General features: G+C 38.0%; 1 protein-coding gene across 2 annotated transcripts in view; it reads left to right on the top strand.

Moving 5' to 3' along the window:
• The first annotated feature begins 8,631 nt into the window (after positions 1-8,631).
• MPHOSPH8 (M-phase phosphoprotein 8) overlaps positions 8,632-21,799 on the top strand; it is a 23,577-nt gene continuing 10,409 nt past the window's right edge. For both annotated transcript variants that reach the window (XM_021525708.3, XM_021525707.4), the window contains exons 1-8: positions 8,632-8,915; positions 12,548-12,703; positions 13,570-14,409; positions 17,315-17,411; positions 19,070-19,195; positions 19,283-19,371; positions 20,490-20,630; positions 21,411-21,497. In XM_021525708.3, coding sequence (XP_021381383.2) covers positions 8,676-8,915; positions 12,548-12,703; positions 13,570-14,409; positions 17,315-17,411; positions 19,070-19,195; positions 19,283-19,371; positions 20,490-20,630; positions 21,411-21,497 — 1,776 coding nt within the window. In that variant the 5' untranslated portion in view covers positions 8,632-8,675. The remainder of the gene's footprint in view (positions 8,916-12,547; positions 12,704-13,569; positions 14,410-17,314; positions 17,412-19,069; positions 19,196-19,282; positions 19,372-20,489; positions 20,631-21,410; positions 21,498-21,799) is intronic.

Genomic DNA, 21,799 nt, shown 5'->3' with positions numbered 1-21,799 from the left:
ATTAAAACAGTAAATAAATTGAAGCTAAATATATATTTCCTTTGGATGATAAAGCTGCTGTTTATGGATTTGAAGCTTTTATCAATGGAAAACTCATCACTGGAGAGATAAAATATTATTGTACTTTGCCTTTGATGTAATTCCTTCAATCTCAAGACCTGAAACCACTGAATTAGCAATGAAGATGTACAATGCTAATCCTAGTTTCTTAAATCTCTCATGTCTTTTGTTGTTGCCACTTAGCAGTATTTCACTGTAGTCATTAGTCATGTCATTTAAGAGAATATTGGCTTAGTTTTCTGTTTATAGAGAGTAAATGACTTATTTTGGAAAAATCTTTCATAGGTTAAAGAAAAGAGTGTTGAATAAAATGAATAGGTAATATCAAAAAGCTATTAGTCAGGGTGATGGAGCTTAGCAAATGGACCAAAATGCACCATTGTGTTGAATATTGTGGCTTAGTGCCTACCAGAAAATTTACAATTGTCCCGTTACAGACTCCTTGCTGAATCATGTCTTTATTGGGAATAGAACTTATTTAGACCACATATTTGATACCATTCATGGGGTTTTGTCAGAAATGAAGGAATTATGAAAAGTCTGAGATTTCATATTATTATTATCAACTCATTATCAATTCAATGCTTCATCAAAAACAAATAGTAGTTTCTGGTTTAGCTTTTAGTTTCAGTGCCTCTAAACACTAATTAGATTATTGTTTTGTAAAACATGGGTTTTATTGAGATCATTAAATCTTGTTTCTGGTTTTTGTTTTGGGGTCTTCTTATGATACTTTTGTAATAAGTGTTGGAAGTTAATCTTGATGTTCTACAGATGTGATCTAATCAGCTGTGTCACTGCACTGGGTTTTCAGAATGGCTGTAGCTCCTTCCATGTGCCAGCTTCTGTCACTATGGCAACAGGACAAAGCATTGAATTAAAACATGCAGGTTTGTTAAAATACAGTCTTAAAATAACCTCTTGTTAAGAAGCAAAAGTTCCATGCCTGGAGGAATGTAGTTACACAAGAGATGTAAATAAGCTTATTATTTTTTTCCTTTCAATTTCTCCTCTTTTGTTAGAGGATAATTGTTTGGATTCATTCTTGTCATAAAGCAACTAAACCATTAACTTGGGCTTGCTGTGATTGGTAAAAGGCCTTGTAACTGTCTCTGAGGATGTATTTGCTCCTGTAGGACTTGGAAAGTTGAGTTGTGTTGGCACATCTCCTTTTTGAGTTATCTGCTGTGTCTGTGCTGCTGTTTCTCCTTTTGCCTGCACATACTGATCTCTGTCTGCAAAATGGGAGGTGATTCTACAACATCATGTGATATCGTGAGTCTTTTTTGTATCTTGATTGTATTATTAAACCTATCAAATTGCTTTTTAAATGCTATTGTGGAAGTAAACTAAGAAGCAATGTCTGCAAATTAAAACTAAAAAAGAAAAAAAGACATGCAGTTTTACCAGTGAGGTTTGGAACAGTTAGCCAGGGAAAATGATGAACTCACCTTCCCTGAAATCCAGTCTGGCTAGCTGTTATAAAGCTTTGCTTTAGAAAATAAATGTAATGTGTTATAAAGAAGATCATGCTAAATGGCCTCTTGAGCCTTTCTAGCCTTTTAAGCTATGAATACCCTTAATGAATCAATTTGGTTATTCTTTGGGTAGCTTGGGCGCAAAAATTAGTCTAACAAGTTTGGTATTCCCCACTTTCATTTAAAGACTTAAAAAGGACAGAAAACATAGCTCCTTCTCATGGATATGTCATGGCATGCAGATTAAACATCAACTTCCCTAGAGTGCCATTCATGATTTTTTTCTTTTCTCTTTATTTAGTGGATTTCCCATAGACATGGATATTGACATACCATCCAATATTAAAAACATTCATAGCTGTACAGATAAAGGTAAATTAGTTTCACTGTAGCCATGCTTCTGCCTTGCAAGTTCTGTTGTGTCTTTAAAATGGAAGTTTTATCCTAGATAACACTTGTGTTTCATCTCTTTGGCTTTACTGTTCATTCTACAAGCAGTTTGGTTCTTCTCTGTTCTTCTCAGCTGAAAATTTCTGTTGTGCTTGAAGCCTTTCTGGTTTATCTTCTCATTTAAAAACACACTGGGGAAAGTGAATGGTATTTTAAAGAACATAAAATGTAAATGGAAACTGTACCTTTTAGACTTTCTATAACCTCTTTTGGGACAGGCCTTGGGAACTTCCTCTATTAAATCTACTGTTGTCATTCTCTGTTGTTACAAAATAATTAATATTCACTATCTTGTTATTAAATAAATATTTAAGTGGTTTTTTCCTCTTCTAGAAGACAAACTGCCAGGCAGTAATTAAATTTGTTAATGAGGCTTTGTTCTAAATATCTAGATTTCTCAGGTGTACCTACCTCAAAAGTGAGTAGAGAAGTATCCAACAAAATGAGAGATATAATATATAACTTATATAATGCATAATTGTACTGTTCATGATGCATAACTTGTACTGTTCATGATGTAATAATGAATATGCTAAAACATCATAAACACGCACAGCTTAGTTTTGATGAGTATTTCACACCATGGAAAGGAATGCATTTTGATTTGTTTTCCTAAGCTGAGCATTCTCAGAACGCTTAATTAATTTTCTTTTCAGTCACACAGAATCTTTTGGAGTTTTTTCACCCTTTGCCCCTCATACAAGTAAAACTTTCCAAGACAGTGTCCAATAATTTCTGTTAAGTCACAGTTTTTTCCCAACTGTTGTTCTGCTGTTTGTACTTGCTAGAAATGTGACTACAGTGTTGATACAGATGTTGCTTTTGGAGCAGTGGATGTGAACAGACAAGCCACAGCTGAGGCTGGAACTAAGTGGCATCTATGAGTCATGTAATTGCTACCCTAATTAAATATAAACAAATTATTAAACCATTACATTTTTAGGACTGTATTTACAATTTACACACAAATATTTATAGAATCTGTCAGTATTTTATTCTAAGGCATCTGGCCTTCCTAGATTTTGCATTCTGCTGTAGTTGTTGCTGCTGCAGTGATTTTTCTCAAAGATATTTGCATCTTTTTCACTAAAAAGTGAAAAAGACATAGGTGGCACTTCTAGCACTCTGAAGAACCTACAAACAGAATCCAGGAATGGCTGTGTCACAGAAAAGCTCATTATCAGCACTGGAAAACATTAATAAAAGGTTAGGTAGGAAAGGAGATATCAATTCAACCCCTCATACTTTCACTCACAGAAACTCCTTGCCTGAGAAATACACTTAAAACTCAAGAGAATATCTTAAAATCTGCGATTCCAGGTTATTATTGTCACACACATTTATGAAGTCCCAAAAAGACACTTTTAGTTATTTTCAGCTCCTTTTTATATATTTTTTTCATTACATAAGATAAAATGTTGCAGAGGTAAAAGGCAGTCTTCACATGACTAATCTGTCCATCCACTGTTGAAATTGATTAAAATAAGTAAGATGACAGATAATAATTTATTTCCAACCATGATGTATTTTCTTATTCTTCTTTTTCACCAGTGCTGCTTAGTTTAAATGTATGAGTTTTGGGATTTCTTTCTGATGACTGCAATAATACAGCAACTCCCTTAAAGAAAGGAGAAAGAAAGTGATTCCTATTTATGTGAACCTTTTCTTCCCTTGTGGAAACACTTTCATTCTTCAGGCATTTCATGGTTCCATTTTTAAAACCTTTGTTTTTTATAGCATCTCTGTTCTTAGTATGTATGCACTTCTGGTTCACATATTCTTTTTAATTCTAGTACTTCTCAAAAACTGATGGTGGCAGTGATGACTAAAAGATTATATCTGTGATTTTTTTTTTTAAGATTTAGAATCAGTGCTGTCTGCAGAAGAGTAAATTAGATAAGAACATGAAATCACAAAATACCTTTTTCAGTTTTTCATGTGATACCTGGGATATAGGTAAAGTACATAGAATTTTCACTTTTCAGGCATTAGAAGTAAATGACATATATATTTGTTAAAACTCTAAAATATAGCTGTATTCTGCTCTTATTCCAAAATAAGAATAATGAAGATGTTTGGGTACACTTGTAATGAAATAATATTTGTCCACTGCCCTGATGATTTTGCTTCTTCCTGTAAGCTTGCATGCTTCTGTTTCAACCACAGTTTGAAACAACATGAGATCAGCTGTCCAATGAAATTATTATTTTAATATACATTATGATATATTTATATATTTTATATATAGAGAATATATTTATATATATATATATTTAATATTATATTTTATTAATATCAAATTCCATGGCAGGCTCAGCTCTATACCAGGACAGGCCAATTGCTTTGCATGTTTTGGAATTTTTTTTTCAGAGAAAGAATGAATGCAGTCAAATTTGGCTTAGACTAGTTCCTCTATTTCCTTTTCACCCAAGAGCCAGCTGTTACTTTCTTGTCATGGCTTAATTTTGTGCACATTGTTATTATCAAACCAGCAAAACACACTGAACCAAGAGCAGGAATGTGTGGCAGTTTGTAATACTTCTGATCTGATATTACAGTCATAAATCTTAAGCTTGTGTTTCCATATTGTTCCTCCATGCTTAATATTTTAATGGTCTTAAAATCAGTCTTTACTCATGGATTTCACAGAATTTTCTTCATTTTCAATGAACACTGTACATGATTTGGCACCACTGAAGGGGTTTACTACAGTAAGTAAACCACTTTGGTGATATTCTCAAGAATGCTTTTTGCGTGGAATGCTTATCATTACAAGACTATAACATGCAACTTTTTTTTTTTCTTTAGGCCAGCTTTTAAGATTTTTCTGTAATTTAGTCTATTTGAAGTAAATTTGCCCTAATAACAAGCACAATCACATGTGAATATTATGTCCCCCTAAATATATATTTTGGAGTCTCATATTTCTCATTGCTTGCTCATAGCAGAAATTGCTTCCTTCCTTCTGGGAATCTGTAATTTGTAACTGAAGGCTGCACTTAGACCAGAGAACATTCAGTGAAAAGGAAAATGTGTTTGCCACCAAAGAATTAGATGTAGATTACTTAGGGCAGGAGTGTTTGGTTAGTGCTGTGTTTTGTCTGTGCCAGAAGTAGATTAGAACCTAAGCAAACACAAACTGCAAAGTTCCCAACAACCCATTCCCAAGGTTAGTGTGAAACCCAGGAGCATGCCTGACAAACCACTCCCGTCAATTCTCTCCCTAGCAGTGGTTGCCTGGTGAAACAATTAACTGGTATTAGGCAAATGCTGGCTTAAAGGCCTTTGCAGAAAGTACCTTTATTGTGGTCAAGAAATCATTTAAACAATAACGTTGCTTCCCTTTTCTTCTTCCTTGGTTCAAAATGGAAAACAAAAGCTACTGCCATTGAGTGCTACTGTTCTTGTGCTACAGTTCATATGATGCACAAAGGAATTGAAAGGGATAGTTTTCAAAACCTCAATGAAATTAGAAGATTCACCTAATTGAAGGTGTGCTTTAAAAAAATAATCTTATCTATAAATCCTCCCAACAGACAAAGACTAATATAATCATGGAGATTCAATGGCTATATTAAAGAATATTATAAGCAATATGTAATAGATTCCTTGTGCCAAAAGGGGAAGATATATACACTTCATACTTCACTGGGCATGTAGGAAAATGGCACAGAAGCAGTCAGGAGAGTGCTGGAAATCTTCCTTCCTCTTTTGAGGAATTATATTACTCATTCTACATCAGATGATATTTTATATGTGCTGGATCATCATATTGTAGAAAAATATGTCTTTATTTTTTTTCCTGCTCCTTTGGTAGACTTATACGATTTTATTATAATGAAACTTCATTTCTACTCACTGTAATGTTCATTGGGCTTTTGTGTTGATGAAGAAAGCAATAGAGTTGGTAAGAAGTCAATTTACATCTATTTGCTATCAAGCTGAACTTGGGAAAGACTGGGATTCAATAAGATGATGGATATCAAGTTTATCTAACATGAATTATCCTTCTGCATAAAATATTTAATGATATAATTCTTTAAGATAATAACAGACTTACCTTTCCTTGCAGTTTCACATACAATGTTTAAGTTGAGGACATTTGATCTTATATTGTTGCTAAATAATAACTGTCACAGTCACCCACTTTAAGGTATGGAAACAAAGGATCTTACAGTAATTAAGTGTTGTTTTTACATATATGTCATATTTTACTTGCCTGTAACTGTTTAAAATACCTTAATATTTTTTTTTTTTATGCTAATTTCTGTTTTGTTGCACATTGTAAGTACTTTTAAAATATCTTTGTTTTTATTTTTGCTAAAATCTCATGTACTTAGATGGCAGAGTAAAGAAAGCATAATGTAGCCATTCAGTGAATTATGGCAGATGTTTTGGCAGATACAAGAGTGTGATTAACAAGGAACTAATAAATATCTTTATAACATATCAGTGTTCTTAATTGGGTGGTTTTGTAATTCCTGCAGTGTGCCTCAAAATGCAAACAGCAAAATAAATATTTTTCTACTGCACTGCTTTTCTTACTGATAGTTTTTATTATCAATTTTTATTATTTAACATCGCTCAGTTTTTGTTAGGAGGAAGGTTGTCTCTTTCTTTCCTGTCATTACTCTGTATTCTGATTTTGTGCTGATTAATTAATTTTATTTTATACCAGACCAAACACTGTAGCCTAATAACAAAACCAGACTAACATTTATTTTAATTTAATGGGCTTTTCACAGGTGTTTAATGAACACACTACATCTTCTAAATTAAGGAGCTGCAAAGAACAATGTTTTGTTACTTTGTGATCTGATGAAATGTAGTTGGAGACAGTGCAATGGCTTGCACTGAGGGATCAAGTGGGTATGGAGCATATGCCACACTTGTTTGTCCATCCTTTGAAACTATTCAGAAGCAGGAGATTGAACAGTACCATAGGAAATGCCTGATACTGTTCTTGCAAATGAAGAATGCTCCCAGCAGCTATACAGAACTAAGAGGTTACTGAGGAAAGCTGCAGAACATATTTCATAGAGGTATTCCTGAGAATTTAAGCAAACAGGCTAAGGGTGGCGTGGATACACTTGACCATGCAAAGGACCTTGCCAGGAGGGATATCCCGATGTCCTTCTGTTTCTAGGGTGCTCTGAATCCTTCTTCTCAAGATGGCTCTTTTTTAGTAAAAATAGAAAGGAAATAGTTGTACTACACTACGAGAAGATCTAGGGTATGGGTTTATTAAAAACTAGAAATACTCCTTAACAGAGACAATGATAAACTAGCTTCCAAATCTGCTGTTCAGTCTTTGCATGGTCAATTGCTCCATTACTATAGTTACCTTAGAAAACTGGCAAAGTACTGGCAAAAGTAGGAAGAATTTTTTTCTTCAATACATCTGTCACTCTTGCAGCAATACATCTCACATGGGTATGTGTGTTTGGAAGATACACATTCACACTAAAACCCAAGCTTTGGTTCAGTGATGTAGGTTCCCTAAGGATCTGTTCCTGAGGTCCAATATACTAACACTCTGGCTCTAGCAAAATGCAGTGGAATAAGCAAATAGGGCATGATTTATTTGCTTTTTCTTACAATACTTCTTTTTCCTTCCTCCTGCATGTTATGTAAGAAAGCTACACTTGCCAAGTTCTTTAACTAATAAAATAAATAATATGAAATTAAAATAATATGAAATTAAAAGCAGTTCTTCTTCCTTAGTAAGAAACCCTATGAATGCCACACCAATGTCCTGAGATGTCTATGTATTTCTATATCTTGTGCATTTCTCTAAAACCTTTGATCCAACAAATCCAAGTGGAAGATCCTGCATTTGGATTGGGGCAATCCCAAGCTTGGGAGAAGAGCTCGCTGAGAGCAGCCCTGCTGAGAAGGACTTGGGGGTGCTGGTGGATGAGAGGCTGGCCATGAGCTGTCAGTGAGCTCTCACACCCACAGAAAGCTCAAATGTGTCCCGGGCTGCATCCACAGGTGGGCAGCAGGGCCAGGGAGGGGATTCTGCCCCTCTGCTCTGCTCAGACCCCACCTGCAGGGCTGCATCAGCTCTGGGGTCACAGTGCAGGGAGGACAGGGACCTGCTGGACTGAGTACAGTGGAGGGACACCAGGATGTTCCGAGGGACAGAGAACCGAGACGGGCTGAGGGCTGGGTTTGTTCCTAGCACCTTCCAGTGCCTAGAGGGGGATTACAAAAAAGGGGAAGAGTGACGGGCAGATAGCGACAGGGCAACGGGGGGATCCTTTTAAACTACAGAGATTTAGATTAGATGATAGGAAATGATTTGTCCCTGTGAGGGCGGTGAGGCACTGGCACGGGTTGCCCAGAGAAGCTGTGGATGCCCCACGGCCGGAAGTGCCCGAGGCCACAGAGAAGCTGTGGCCGCCGGATGCCTGGAGGCGCCCAAGGCCGGGTCGGACGCAGCTCGGACGCGCCATTGCCGTGGGCGCGGTCCCTGTCCACGGGCGGAGCCCCCCGTTCCGCGGGCGCGCCGCCCCGGGCCCGCCCCGCCCGAGCCCCGCCCGGCGCGGCCGCGCGGGGGGCACGCGGCCCCGCGCGTCACGGGCTGCGCGCGCGCCCATTGGCCGGGCGGCCGCCGCCCGCCCCCGCGGCCCGCGCGCGTGCCGCAGCCGCGCTGCGCCCCCCTCGCTGGGAGCTCGGGCCAAGATGGCGGCGGCGGGCGGGAGCGCGGCCGAGGCGGCCAGGCTGGAGCGGGCAGAGGGAGCGGAGGGGGCGGCGAAGGCGAAGCATGAGGCGGACGGGAAGGAAGACGGCGGTGGGGCGGGCAAAGCGACGGGTGCTGTGGCAGGAGCTGGCGGGGAGGCTGGCGGTGGCGAGAGCGAAGAGGACGAGGAGGGGGAGGACGTGTTCGAGGTGGAGAAGATCCTTGACATGAAGAACGAGGGGGTGAGTGCGGGCCCCTTACGGCCCGAGAGGACTAATGCCGACAGACTTTCGGTGTGGACCGCACCGGGTGTGCAGGGAGGCTTTTTGTGCCTTATTCCGGATTCAGTCTCTTCAGCCAAAGATAGATAAGTCTTTACTAAGTTGTTGGGTTTTGCCTGCATTGTTAAACTGCTCTTGGCGCTGAGCTGCGGTACTGTTTTGATGTGAAATGTTTTAGCGCAGAGATGGGCAGGGTTGAATATAGCTGAGAACTTAGAGGTGTTTTCAAGGTATGTTGCCAAGGACCACATTCACACAGAAAACGGGAGAAGACTTCCTAAAATAAGAGCGTCTTCTCCTAATTAAAATAATAAGCTGTAGTGATCTTGCATTGTTTAGACTGAAATACCAGACCTTGATTTGTTTCTTTGAAAGCAATTTACACTGGTTGAAGTTCTTTACAAATTTTCTTAAACCTCAAATAGAAAAAAATAATTGACACAGGGGTTTTTTGATGATTTTGTGCCTGAAAGATTTTTATTTTAACTAATTGATGATTTTTATCTTAAGCTTCAGTCAGGTATATGACATTATAAAATTCTGTTAATTTCATGTAAAAGTTCAGTCTTGAAACCCTTAGGCTGGAGAGCCTTCAGGTCAGCATTTTTTTCGATGTTTGTGATGTTATTAAATTGCACCTTAGCTGAAATCTGTTTATATCTTCAGGTTTGTGTTATGCTTTCAGGGTAATACAGTATTTATAGCTTTGCCCGTATGAAGTGTTGTTTAACATAAGTCAGGCTTGAAAACAAGAGGATTTTTTTTTTCCCTCTATTTCCACCCATCCCCAAGTGATCAAGTGATGGAACCTGAAATCTATAGGTAGTGAGACATTAAAGAATACTGGGATACATCAAGTGCCATCTCTTAAAGATGTCATTGGCACGTGCTGGTAACAGCGTGTCTCTTTCCCATCCCACTCCAAGCAGCCGGTTCTGAGCTCCGTGTGCCTGAGCTTTCCAGGCTGGGTCAGCGCAGTGACCTTCAGCGTGTGCATGTACAGGGTGATTGTGGCTCGGTGGCATGAGCTCCAAACGCATCAGGTGCCCTCTCCGTGCTCTGCTGCAGGGCCTGTGCTCCCGGGATCCACAGGTGCAGGAGCTCATACTCAGGTGTAACTTCCAGTATAGCTGGCAAGAGCCATGTGTCACCGCCGAGCACGTCAGCCACTGTGCAGCGTGGCATGAGCCAGGTGGAGGTGTTGTGTGTCACAGAACAGAAGAATGACAGCTGGAGAGCCCTGCACAGACATGCTCTTCCCACACACAGTACTGATATTGCTGGGCCTTGCAGTAGTGGTAGGATGAGATAGCACTTCTGGATTGGGATTGGGCTGGGGAGTTAAACCTGTGAATAAATAAAACATTAACTTGACCTACTTAAAGAGGACAAGCAGTGTAAGTTTGGAAATGTAATCTCTTAGTGTATCTATAAAGCTTTTTGTACTGCGTCTCACTTACACTAAAACAACAGGCTCTGGTGCAAATCTGGTGTTCCCCAGTGGAAGTGGGAGATTTTAACTCTGCTGTTTAATGACATGGTGGTACCCTTTTCTGTACGAGCCGGTTCCAGCTTATCAGTAGTTCTCACAGAACACAGAAACTAGAGCAGTATAAAAATGCTTGGAAGAATTCTGTTTTTTCTAAGAATTAATAGAGAATAAAAATACCAATCTTGAGTGAAAGAGTGTTGAGTGTTAAGAGTGTCTCTTAGGTGTGAGAATTAATCTTCTGCCTTCACTTAAGCTGAATTTTGTAAAACTATTCTCAGCTACGTTTTTCTGTCACTCTCCATGTATGGAATGTGGTCGTACAGCAGCCAAATTGTTTTGCATTTGCATTACACTTTCTTTTATGCAGCTTTCTCAATTAATGAAAAAAGGACTTGTAGCTTATTTGGTACCTGGGTTACAAGGATGTTCCTAACTCTGCAGCTAGCAGAAGTCCTGCATCTGAAACGGAATTACCTTGTGCCACCAGGCAGGTGAGGGTCCAGCTGGCTAGGATGCGGATTTGCAGGAAAGGAGGCACACCCACAGGCAAGTAATGTGAACATGAGTCAGCAGTTCTTGCAGCAAAGAAGGCCAGCAGCATCCAGGAGTGTAGCCAGAAGATCAAGAGATGCTTCACACTCTCTTCTCAGAGTGCTGAGAAGCATCCCGAGTACTGTGGGAAGTTCTGAGCTCCCCAGGACAGAAAGACACATGCATACCAGAGAGAAGGGTAATGAAAACAGTTAGGAAGCTGAGCGCTTGATTTGCTTTGCCATAAGAAGAGAAGAATCAGGGGAGATCAAAAATCAGGGAAGAATAAGGGAAATCAAAAACCTGGGAAAGGATGAGACAGAGGACACAAGCTGAAAGACAGGGAAGCCTGCATAAATACACTGGCTGGGCAGATACCTGAGCAGTCTGATGTAGGCAGGCCTGCTTTGAGGTAGCATCTTACTTGTTCTGGAGATCTTTTATAATATAACACACTCTGTAACTGTAAAGAGGAAGCTACTGGTTTGTTGTTTTGTAAGTAACCCAAATAGAAGAAAGAGGAGAGGGGAATACGATTTTGGAAACTTAACCCATCTCTCTTGATTTAAGAATTAAGCTAAATTCTAAGAGAAATCTTAAACTAAGGTGTTTGAATATAGGCTATTTATTTAGATGTCTGTGAAGCAAAATATAGAATATTGTAAATACTTGGTTATTTGGTTGCTGAAGTTTAGTGGCATGTATATACACTTGGTCAAAGGTTAATTATGCTCAGGCAAAAATTTAAGCATAGACATTTAACAGTAAGTGCCAAATGACAATTCTTCTGAAGCTTTCTTTTTCCAGGTTAGTACTGTAAGGTCTTTCAGAGCATTATCAGTCCATGCTTGAAAGCGAGAGGTACAATTTTGCCTCTCCAAAGGTGCTTTCCTAAGTACGTTTGCTAAAAAAATTTTTTAATGGTAAAGAACTTTGTAATTTAGTAGAAGAAACTAGATAGAGACTACAAGGTGCAATTTTATCCCTCAGTGAAGTTCAATACTGTTGAAAAAATTGGTCTCAGATTTTTGTATGTAACCTACCAAAATCTTTGTAACTAACTCCGCTGAGATGCACACACTCAGATTTTTTTGTCTAGATTAACTTGATTTCATTGCTGAGGTTTTTTTTCCTAATTGTTGGTATTTCAGTTTATCAAAAATAGAATTGATGACAAATATAGCATAAATTATAAATTCCAGTATGAAACTTGGTGAATGGTGTTAATTCATTGGAAGTCTTAAGGATTTATATTAAGTTATTCAACAAAGAGAAAACAGTCAAGCTTGAAACTTTTATGGAAGAAATACTAAAATTTGAAAAGAAAGTATTTCATAAGTGTCAGAAAACCCATTTTGATATTCTGACTGTGAATTTATGATATGTACATTGTAGCTGTGGTTCTGAACAGATGTTAGATACTGGAAGTATTTTGGATAAAACTATTCCAACTACAGAAATACTGATTTTTATATACACAAAACTGTATATCCACTGACATCCTCAAGAACTGACTAGCCGATGCAATACTATGCTATATTGTATTAAATGATGTGGGTTTTTCTTACAGGGTAAAACTCTCTATAAAGTCCGGTGGAAAGGATACACCTCTGATGATGATACCTGGGAACCAGAGGCTCACTTGGAAGACTGCAAAGAAGTGCTTCTTGAATTCAGAAAAAAGATTGTGGATAATAAGCCTAAACCTGTTAAAAAAGAAATACAGGTGTGTTTCAGCTTCCAGTGTCTTACACTGGAGACATATTCCCTAGCTAGACTACTAATGAAAGGAGGGGAGAAGGGAAAGCATTTGAAACATGGAATTAAGGAATCTCATCCAAGACGTCTTTGTTTTTTGTGAAACTTAATATTGTTGCTGTTCTCTGGTAGGGATTTTTTCTGTTGACAAGTTTACTTGTAGATTGAATTAATCTAAACTTCAATTCCATTTCTAATGGAACTATGTTAGCAATGTACGGTCGTTTTCGTTTGTTTTTGACAACATAAATAACCCTCTTTCCCTACCCACATGCATATTGTCTTGTCACTGAAGCTGGGCACAATGTTCCAACATCCTCCTGCTTTCTGTAGGAGATTAATGAGTTTTGACAAGAGAGGAATACAGAAAGATTAGAGGGCAGAATATGGCTTTTTTTTTTTTAAAGGCTCAGTTAGCTTGAAAAAGTACTGTCATTACACTTAGCAATCCTTTTGGAAAACTGGTACCCTGCTTCTGGGAAACCTGTAGATAAATCCTGCAAAATCAAATAAATTGTTTTTGATGTAAAATAGTTCAAATTAAGTTCTGTTCTGGAATGTGGTTGTTGGATGTGTAATTGGTTTACTTGAATTGGTTGTGTATTGATTCTCATTCAAGCAGTTTGTAATGTAATTTAAGTAAGTAAGCTAGAATTGTATTATCATGTTTTGCAATTTTGCAATGAGGAATGATCTTGGCAGGGATCAAAAGATGAAAGTGCTTAAAAATTTATTTTTCCCAAGCACGACCACTACCATTTTTGTATACTTTGTACCCAAGTGATAGTTTATTGGGGAAGGAAAAATCTTAAATTTCTTTTCTTCACCTTTTAGAAACCACCTCTAAATGATGATATATTTGAAGCAGAGTCTGACAGTGACTTGCAAAGTGAAACAAAAGATGATGTTTCACCGAAGAAGAAAAAGAAGAAGTCAAAAGAGGGAGAGGATAAAAGTCCAGATGACGTGAAGAAGAAAAAATCTAAGTCTGCAAAACTCAAGGAAAAACCCAGAACAGAATGTGAAAATTCCTCAGATACTTTGGTTTTAGATTCAAAGCCCAAAAAAAGGACTTCAGAAACTAAGGAAGATTCAAAGGACCCAAAGAAGCAAAGGAAAGAAGATACTAAAGAAGTCAAGAAAAAGAAAGGAGAAGATTTAAAAATAAAATCTAAAGAAGATTCTAAAGAAAATAAAAAATCACAGAAGGAGAAGCACGTAGATGTTCAGTTGGACTCAGAATCAAGCACTGTGGATAATTCAATTTCTCAAGGACCTGATAATGAAAGTTCAAACATAAATTCTGAAAATAAAGATGAAAAACAAAAGGTAATAAATGAAGAAGAGAGATTGGAACAAGAAATTGATGAAAAAGATGCCATTACTGATAAATATCTTGATGGATCAGCAAGTAATGAAGATGATCATATTGATAGTAGGGCTAAAAGAAAGAAGAAAAAAATTCCTAAAGCAGAAGACTGTAGAGAGGAGGGTGGAAAAGTAGAAATTCAGGATACTCATGTAGAGAAGAAGAGCATGCACAAAAAGCAAACAGGTCAAGAAAAAGTACCAGGAGAGGTGGAGAGAGTGTCGCCTGCTGCTTCACCAGTGCAGAAGGGTTTGAAATTGAGCACTGATGAAAGGGTGTGCAAACTCATGGATTCCCCTGGAGAGGTAAGCATGGTTAGGGTGGGGGCTGGGGGTAAAATTGGCCTGTATCTTGGAGGTACAGATACCACAAACCATGACAGTTCGTGATGGCAAAGGGAAAAGTACAAACTGGAAAGGTACTGGGCTGCATGAACTTAAAGAACCACCCACTACACAGTGTATAACAGAGACTGGGAAATTTCTGGATTCTGAACACTCTAAAGGGGGCAACACTTTAGGAAAGAAGAGCATAAATGTGAAAGGATACATTTCTCCCATTTGCTTTGTCTTCTTAGAATGAAATTTCCTGTTCTTGCAAAGCATGCTGTTGTTTTTAGCTTTGTTCGTGCCCACCTTCAAGAGTTTCCTCATTTGACTTTCTAGTGTAGTAAGGCAGAACAGTGTTGAGCAACACTTGCTCTCTCAGACACCAGCCATTCCATCAGGGCTTACATGTGGTGGCACCTACCTGAGAACTGGAATGCTGAAATCACTTCTAAAGCCCAGATCTCCCAGATAATTGTGTAGCATTCTTGTCTTGTTGGAATTCCTGGAGTGCTTACAGCAAATGCTTAGTTTAATGACATGGTTTCATATTAACTAGAAATAGGAATGCTGTTCCTGTTGTAAGAAATTAACTAAGCAAATACCAGGATATTTATTGTTCCTTATTTAATACAGTAATGCTTTAAGAAAAGCAGTATTGTAAAGGCAAAAGAAGAAAATGATGACAAAAATAAATATTTTTTGTGATGTTTCCAGGAATATTAATTTCTTTCATCTGCTTCAGCCTGTTCTAATACAGTTTGCAGTTCATAAAACATTGTCTGCTCAGAGCAGCCATGTTCTGATTTAACAGGATTGCAGCCAAAACACATTGATACTTGCTGAATATATCCCACTTCTGATACCCTAATTCCACAGTGTAAAGTTTCTTCTGCAGGCTCAGCAGTGGTTCTCTGCTTGTGATTGATCTATGTGTGGAGCAGGTCAACTTAAATAGTTATTTTGGGGATAGAAAATTATGTGGCATCATCTCCAAGTAATGCTACACAAAAGAGTGTGTTTGCAGGATCTTAGTGTTGAAAGTTCTGGAAAACATGGAATTACTCTGATGCATAGGCTAGTTTCAGAAGGCTGTTTAATTAGTTGAAGTGATATGGTCCATTATTACCCAAATGTTTTACGTACAGTTCAAGGCTGTAGTGTTTGTGAGAGAGACCAGAACAGGAAAAATCTTTGGAATTCTATTTACCAATGGTATAGAAATCCTGTCACCTTGACCATGAATAAATCAACAGCATAGGACAGTGGGTTTGCTTGTGGCTCTTCAGCATTCTCAGCGAGTTGTCTCTATGCTTTTCTCATGGTTGTGCTCCAAGGAAGGTGATGCTCTGAGGGACCAGCAAAGTATGGAAGGTGTTCTGGTCTTTGCTTGTTTTGAGTGTCGAAGGCTTAAACAGTGTTTTCTGTAATTGGTTAGTTATTCTCTGGAGCAGCTGTGGTCTTGTATGGGTGGGTTTGGTGGAGAGTTCTACAGGGCTTTTTTTTTTTGTTCACTAAATTGTTGTCCCAAACAAATGATACCTTTCAAAGAAAGTCATCATGTTTATTTCAGGTACCTGTCTTTCCTATGTAACTCTGCTTATGGAACACCAGTCATGTCAATTTATAACACAGTATTTTCTGTTTAGAGTCAGTTTGTGTGCTGGACCATTCCTTCCATTTCATTTGCCTCCAAAAATAAATGGGTATGTTCTGCATCTGATCAGCATTAGAAATCTGGAATGGAATTCGGGGTTACTGATATTAACAGCCCCACTCTAGCAAATATCTGATATCTCTTTAGTAAGTTATGGATTTCCTTTTAAATACCCAGCATCTGGCAGGATGAACAGCTGCTTGTGTTAGCATTTATCATGTCAGTGATCAAAAGCCAAGGTTTGTGGAGGGAAGGGGAGAGATGAGGAAAGCAATTAAATGTCTCAGCTTTGCTAATACATGATACACCAAATAATCTGTTCTAATTAAGGCTTTTGCTGTGTCACATGGTAGCATATATTTAAATTTTTGTGAGGACTTCTTTTAGGGCAGTTTTTCAGAAAGATAGTGCTACTCCCTGTGCCAGGTTAGTGTCAGAGACTGATACAAAGCCATGCCAAGGGGCCTTGTCCAACCTACTCTGCAGTGAATTTGCTGAGTGGAGAGAGAAGATTACAGCAGGGGAAAGGCAGACTTTGGTAGAGAAAGCTGAATTCCATTTTGGCAGATTTGATTATATATTTACATCTACAGTAAGTGATATTAGATACTTAACTTAGATGTTAAGCTTGTACTTCTGCAGGGATATCATGAGTTTGGGTGGATTTTGCTGAGTGTTTGTTTTTCACAAATAACTGGTGCCATAATGTTCTGTCTGTGTAAATTGCAAGGCTTGGAACCTTTTGTGTCCAACTGTCAAGTTTTCTTGGTTGAGGTATGACTCAAGGATATCATCATGCTTTGAATATGATGCTACAAAATTGTTAAATATGCTGAAATAATTACATTCTATTCAGGTGTACTATTTGGAACAAACAAAAAGTTCCTAATTTTGAATTTCCTTCAAAATGCTGTTTTTGTCATATCTGCAGCTCTTCCATAAAGCAACTTGAATGACTGGGATGCAGTAAAAATATTAATTGAAGTTCCTATGTTCAGGAAATAATACCTCTGCTGTTAGGAAAGAAGCCTTCACACACTTAACTCCTGACTCACCTGTTTAATTTTTAGGAATGTCTGCAAGTCTACAATTAATACTACTGAAATCCATTGTATACAGGTTTCTGTAGTATTAATTGTAAATATATTTTATTGTTGGAGTAATGAAAGGAGTTTATTTTCCATTTTTCCTCTACCACTAAAATTTGTTCTTTGTTTTCAATTTTAGGAAAAAGAGCTAAAGAAAACTGAAATTAAAGAAAAATCTCAAAAAAAGGAGCCTGAAAAAGAGGAAAAAACCAGAAAAGAACAGAAGGTCCTAAAAAGTAAGTGGTTACTTCTTGAAATAGAGAAGGAATGACCCTTCAGGGCATTCTCTTCTTATTTCTACATGGACAGATATTGTGTAGTTTTCTAACACACGCATGCACACACACCCCAAAGATAAGGAATTCTGTTTTTATTTTAGGAAGCAAAAGTCTTGTGTTTAATAGCTTTGTTAATACATGCTTCATGAGAATGTTAAGATATGCTTCATATATGAAGCACAGAAGTATATAGAAGTCTCTCACATTTTTGTAGACAAGTCAAGATTTTGCCCTATTTGATACTGACAATTGTGCTTCTCTGGCATGTAATAGTAACTTTTTTTTTAGAGGAATTCATCCAACTATTGACTAGTTTCAGAAGTGTTCTGGTGACATTATGCATATATACTTTTTATAGTTAGAAAAATATGTAGAGGTTCCCAGAGACAAACATCTTGCCTCCTGCTTTAGCCACAGAGACAGGTCACGTTATACAACCCTGCATGACTAAATACACAGCAAAAATGTCTAGGTTCTGGTTCTGTTCCTAATAGTATAATCGATCATTAGTGTTACTGCTCTTCATCTCAGAACAACTCTGGATTACTTTTTTCAGGATAAATTCCTTTGCTAGAGAAACACCTTTTTCTGAAAGTGGCATAGATGCTTACAGTGCTTAAGAAAAGTAGTAAGAAGCAGAATGATTAATGATTGTTTCTGTGCAGCACTAGTCCTTTGTCAGGTCATCACAGATACTGAACCGTACTTCAGAAGTAGTAATTTATGCACAATTCTAAACTGTATTTCTTAAAAGGAAGATGGTTGAAAGCAGTCAGAACTCAGACTTGGCAGGGTAGGTGGAGGTGGACTAGCTCTCTCTGACTTTGGCCTTGCATTAAGCTTGCTCCTGTGCTCAAATACATTACAGATAGAGGACAGATCTTTTCTAAATTGATGCTGGTCATTTACTTAAATTTTGCTACATAATAGGATTTAGTGGCTCGAGTAGTCACTCTAGGCTTTAAGGTCAGCAAAAGTGCATTTGAGTTGTTTAATGTAGCTTTAGAAGAAAAAAAAGTGAATATTATGAGAGAAACTGCAAAAGAAAAGAATCTTTGCTAGAATAGAAATTCATAGAAGAATTAAAAGAACGAGGTATACAAGGAAAGGAGAAATACAAGAGATGAAGCAAACACATGGACTTGTATTGCTGCAGAGTGTGATTGAGAAATACTGGATGTGTGTCAAATGGAGAACACTGGTAGTTGAGATTTTCTCCATTCCTGTTTGTATTTCTAGTGCTCCAGTTCTTGTCTCTGCAGGGGGCTGAAATGAAGTTTTCTTTTGAAACTCACCCATATCTTTTTGGTGTGTTTGCAATGCTTCTGCTACTACAGTGATGGAGTGTTCACCTTCCCATAATTACTTTAGCCTTATTTATTACAACAAATTAGCAGTTTCTTTCAAGTAAAAGCTTTTTATGTTTGTAATGTAGCCTTTGCTGCTGAGAACCATTCTATGCTGACTACCAGGGTTTACTTGAATGAAAAGAAGCAGTAGTTGTTTGTTAAGCTATTGATCATTGAAGCAAGGGCAAGCATTCATTCGCTTGAAAATTTACAATTTGTTACTTATTTTACTTTTTTTTTTCTTCCACAAAATTAAATACATGATAGATAGCAAGCAGCAAGTCCTGAGTTTGGGTATGGACATGCAGTTAGAATGGCTGACACTAGAAGAATTCCAGAAGCATCTTGATGGAGAAGATGAGAATCGTGTATCAACAGAGCCAATATCAAGTGGTGAGTATTTTTCTGGCAAGAAGGGGTATTTCTTAGCTGACATTTCAAAGGGCAATATCCTATAACAGCATTGAATTTATTTTCTAGCTCTCCTGAGAGACGCTGTTAAAAGTGGAGACTACATGACGGTGAAAATGGCGCTTTCTTCAAATGAGGAGTATAATTTGGATCAAGAGGTAATTTTTGTGCAGTAGAAGTATTGGAAGACAGTAGGAAGGAAGAATACAAATTTTGATTTGTTTGAAAAGCTTTCCCCTCTTATGTTGTAGCAGATTTCCATCTCACCTAAGTAAAAAAGCACAAGGTGTCAAAAAGGACTACAAAATTGGAAGTTTCAGTATTTGTTATCCATTTCTTCCAAGAAAAAATGAAGTTCAATAGAACCATCCCAGTAGCTTTCCAGCCAGCTTGTCCAGAGTATTTAACTGACTAAATGTGGAACTTCACATGCTATTAGGAACAATAACCATCAGTACAAGTGGCTCAACTGTGTAAAACATTGTACATGGGAAACAAAACTCTGAAAAGCCCCAAAAAGCTGCAAGTTGTTTGACACACTGGGACCACTTCACTTCATAATTAGTGTTCTGACAGTTTGTCATCAGCTGTTTTCTTACTGGGTTTACTTTCAAGGATCTATTTTCCTGATGAGTAGGACTAGTTCCATTTTTAAGTATTAAAATCTCCAGTACTGGTATTTTTACTGGGGATCTTGTGTAGTTGTGTTATGTAGCATTTTGAGAACTCCACATTATGCTAGGACTTCTGAGGTGTTGTAGGGAAGGTGAAAAATGAACTCCTGAGTGTGTTCTGTGAGTTGTAAGGTCTGGTGAAAAATGCAGGAATGAGTGAGGAGACTGGCTCGTCATGAAGTGTCTTTGTACTTACACTCTGATAAAAAGCAATGTTGTGGGAGCAGCTGACTTGAGCCATAGTGGGTTTTCTCCATGGGTGCTGAAAAGTCTTGCTGTCTTCCCACCCTCAAATACCTTACAGCATTTCTTCCTGGTTCATTCTGGTTTTCCTGCTTTTTGTTCTGATCCTCCAAATGTTAGGGATTTTGCAGATTATGGAGCTCAGAGTGTGAGACCTGTGTACCAGAGAAGTGGGAGGTGATAGTTTGCTGGTATCTGGCAGCCATGTATGTGTGAATTCTTCTGCCAGGGAGGGAAATATTTGTGAAACATGTTGATGTACTTGAAATTTTTGTCTTGCAGCTTTGATTTATCTTAAAGTATTTCTTTTTTTTTCTTTTGTTATTATTTTTTGTAATGGCAATGATTGTTTTTTCCAGGACCCAAGTGGAATGACCCTAGTAATGCTTGCTGCTGCTGGAGGGCATGATGACCTTCTGCGGGTGCTGATCAGGAAAGGAGCTAAAGTTAATGGTAGACAGAAAAATGGAACAACTGCATTGATACATGCAGCTGAAAAGGTTGGCTTGGTTATTGTTCTGTTAGTGGTTCTGGGCTCTTCTACTTATGATTAAAGGTGATACACAATTTTTTACCTTTGGATGGTGCCTAAAAAGTAGTTAGCAAGATACAGCAGGGTGTCTAATAATAATTTCAGCAGCTGTGGTTATTGTAGTATAAATAAATTCTGATCACAAACCCTGTCCTGAGCAGAGAATATCATGGGAGGAAAAGTGGAGGCAGAGGGTATCTCTGAATGTTTTTGTCTGAGAGCTGAAGTTCTTGTAGTAGAATTGCTTTTTATGATATCTGGCTACACAGGATCCAAACTGGAGACACTTAGAAGATCTCTGATTAAACAGGATGTGGTATTTTAAAGCAATTGGGCAATGGACACAGTGGCAAGCTCTTCCCAAGCTAAGACCAGCTAAAGCAGTAAGCTAGAGCAAGTCAGGGTGTAATGGGTGCACTCTTCTGTTCAGGTGGGTCCATGTGCTTTCCCATGAGAGAAAGCCAGTGGGGAGCTTCATTCCAGTTTGGTGGCAGATGTAAATGCACTTGATGTTTATTATTGCAGGATTTAGAAAAAAAATAAGAATTGTAAATAATTAGGGCTATCCACTTGCCTAAGTCTGAAATGCTCTTTATTAGCCATGGGAGAGGACAATATTAATTGTGCCATGACTCATGTTTTGAATTCTATGGATGAATTTTAAGTAAATGACATTTTATATTCTGAAACAAAACCAGAGTAATTTTTACTTACTTATGTTATGGGTTTGGTTTGGTTTTTTCCCCAGAATTTTCTAACAACAGTAGCTATTCTTCTGGAAGCTGGAGCATATGTGAACATGCAGCAGAGCAGTGGTGAGACTGCCTTAATGAAGGTAAATTCTGTGTTTGTCCTTACATGGTTCAATAGGAATACTTTTGTCAAACTAGTAAAACATAAAAATGTATTTGTAGAATTCATTTCAAGAACACATCCCATATTTGAAATAAAAATAGCGTTTGTAGTTACTCTGATCCATTTCTTTAATATACTTAATATCTAAACAAGAAGCACAGATGCCTTCAGCATGCAGTGCTAAATGTGGGTCATTATCATCTTCTGTTGTTTGGCTCATAGAAATGCAGATGTGGTCTTCCAGCTGAAATAATCAGATTGTCAACTGGAAGAGAAAAATTC

The sequence above is a fragment of the Lonchura striata genome, chromosome 1 (assembly GCF_050655825.1).
Source record: "Lonchura striata isolate lonStrDom1 chromosome 1, ASM5065582v1, whole genome shotgun sequence".
Taxonomy (NCBI): domain Eukaryota; kingdom Metazoa; phylum Chordata; class Aves; order Passeriformes; family Estrildidae; genus Lonchura; species Lonchura striata.
Note: the sequence above shows the minus strand (reverse complement) of the source record. Positions and strands in the feature narration are given on the sequence as shown.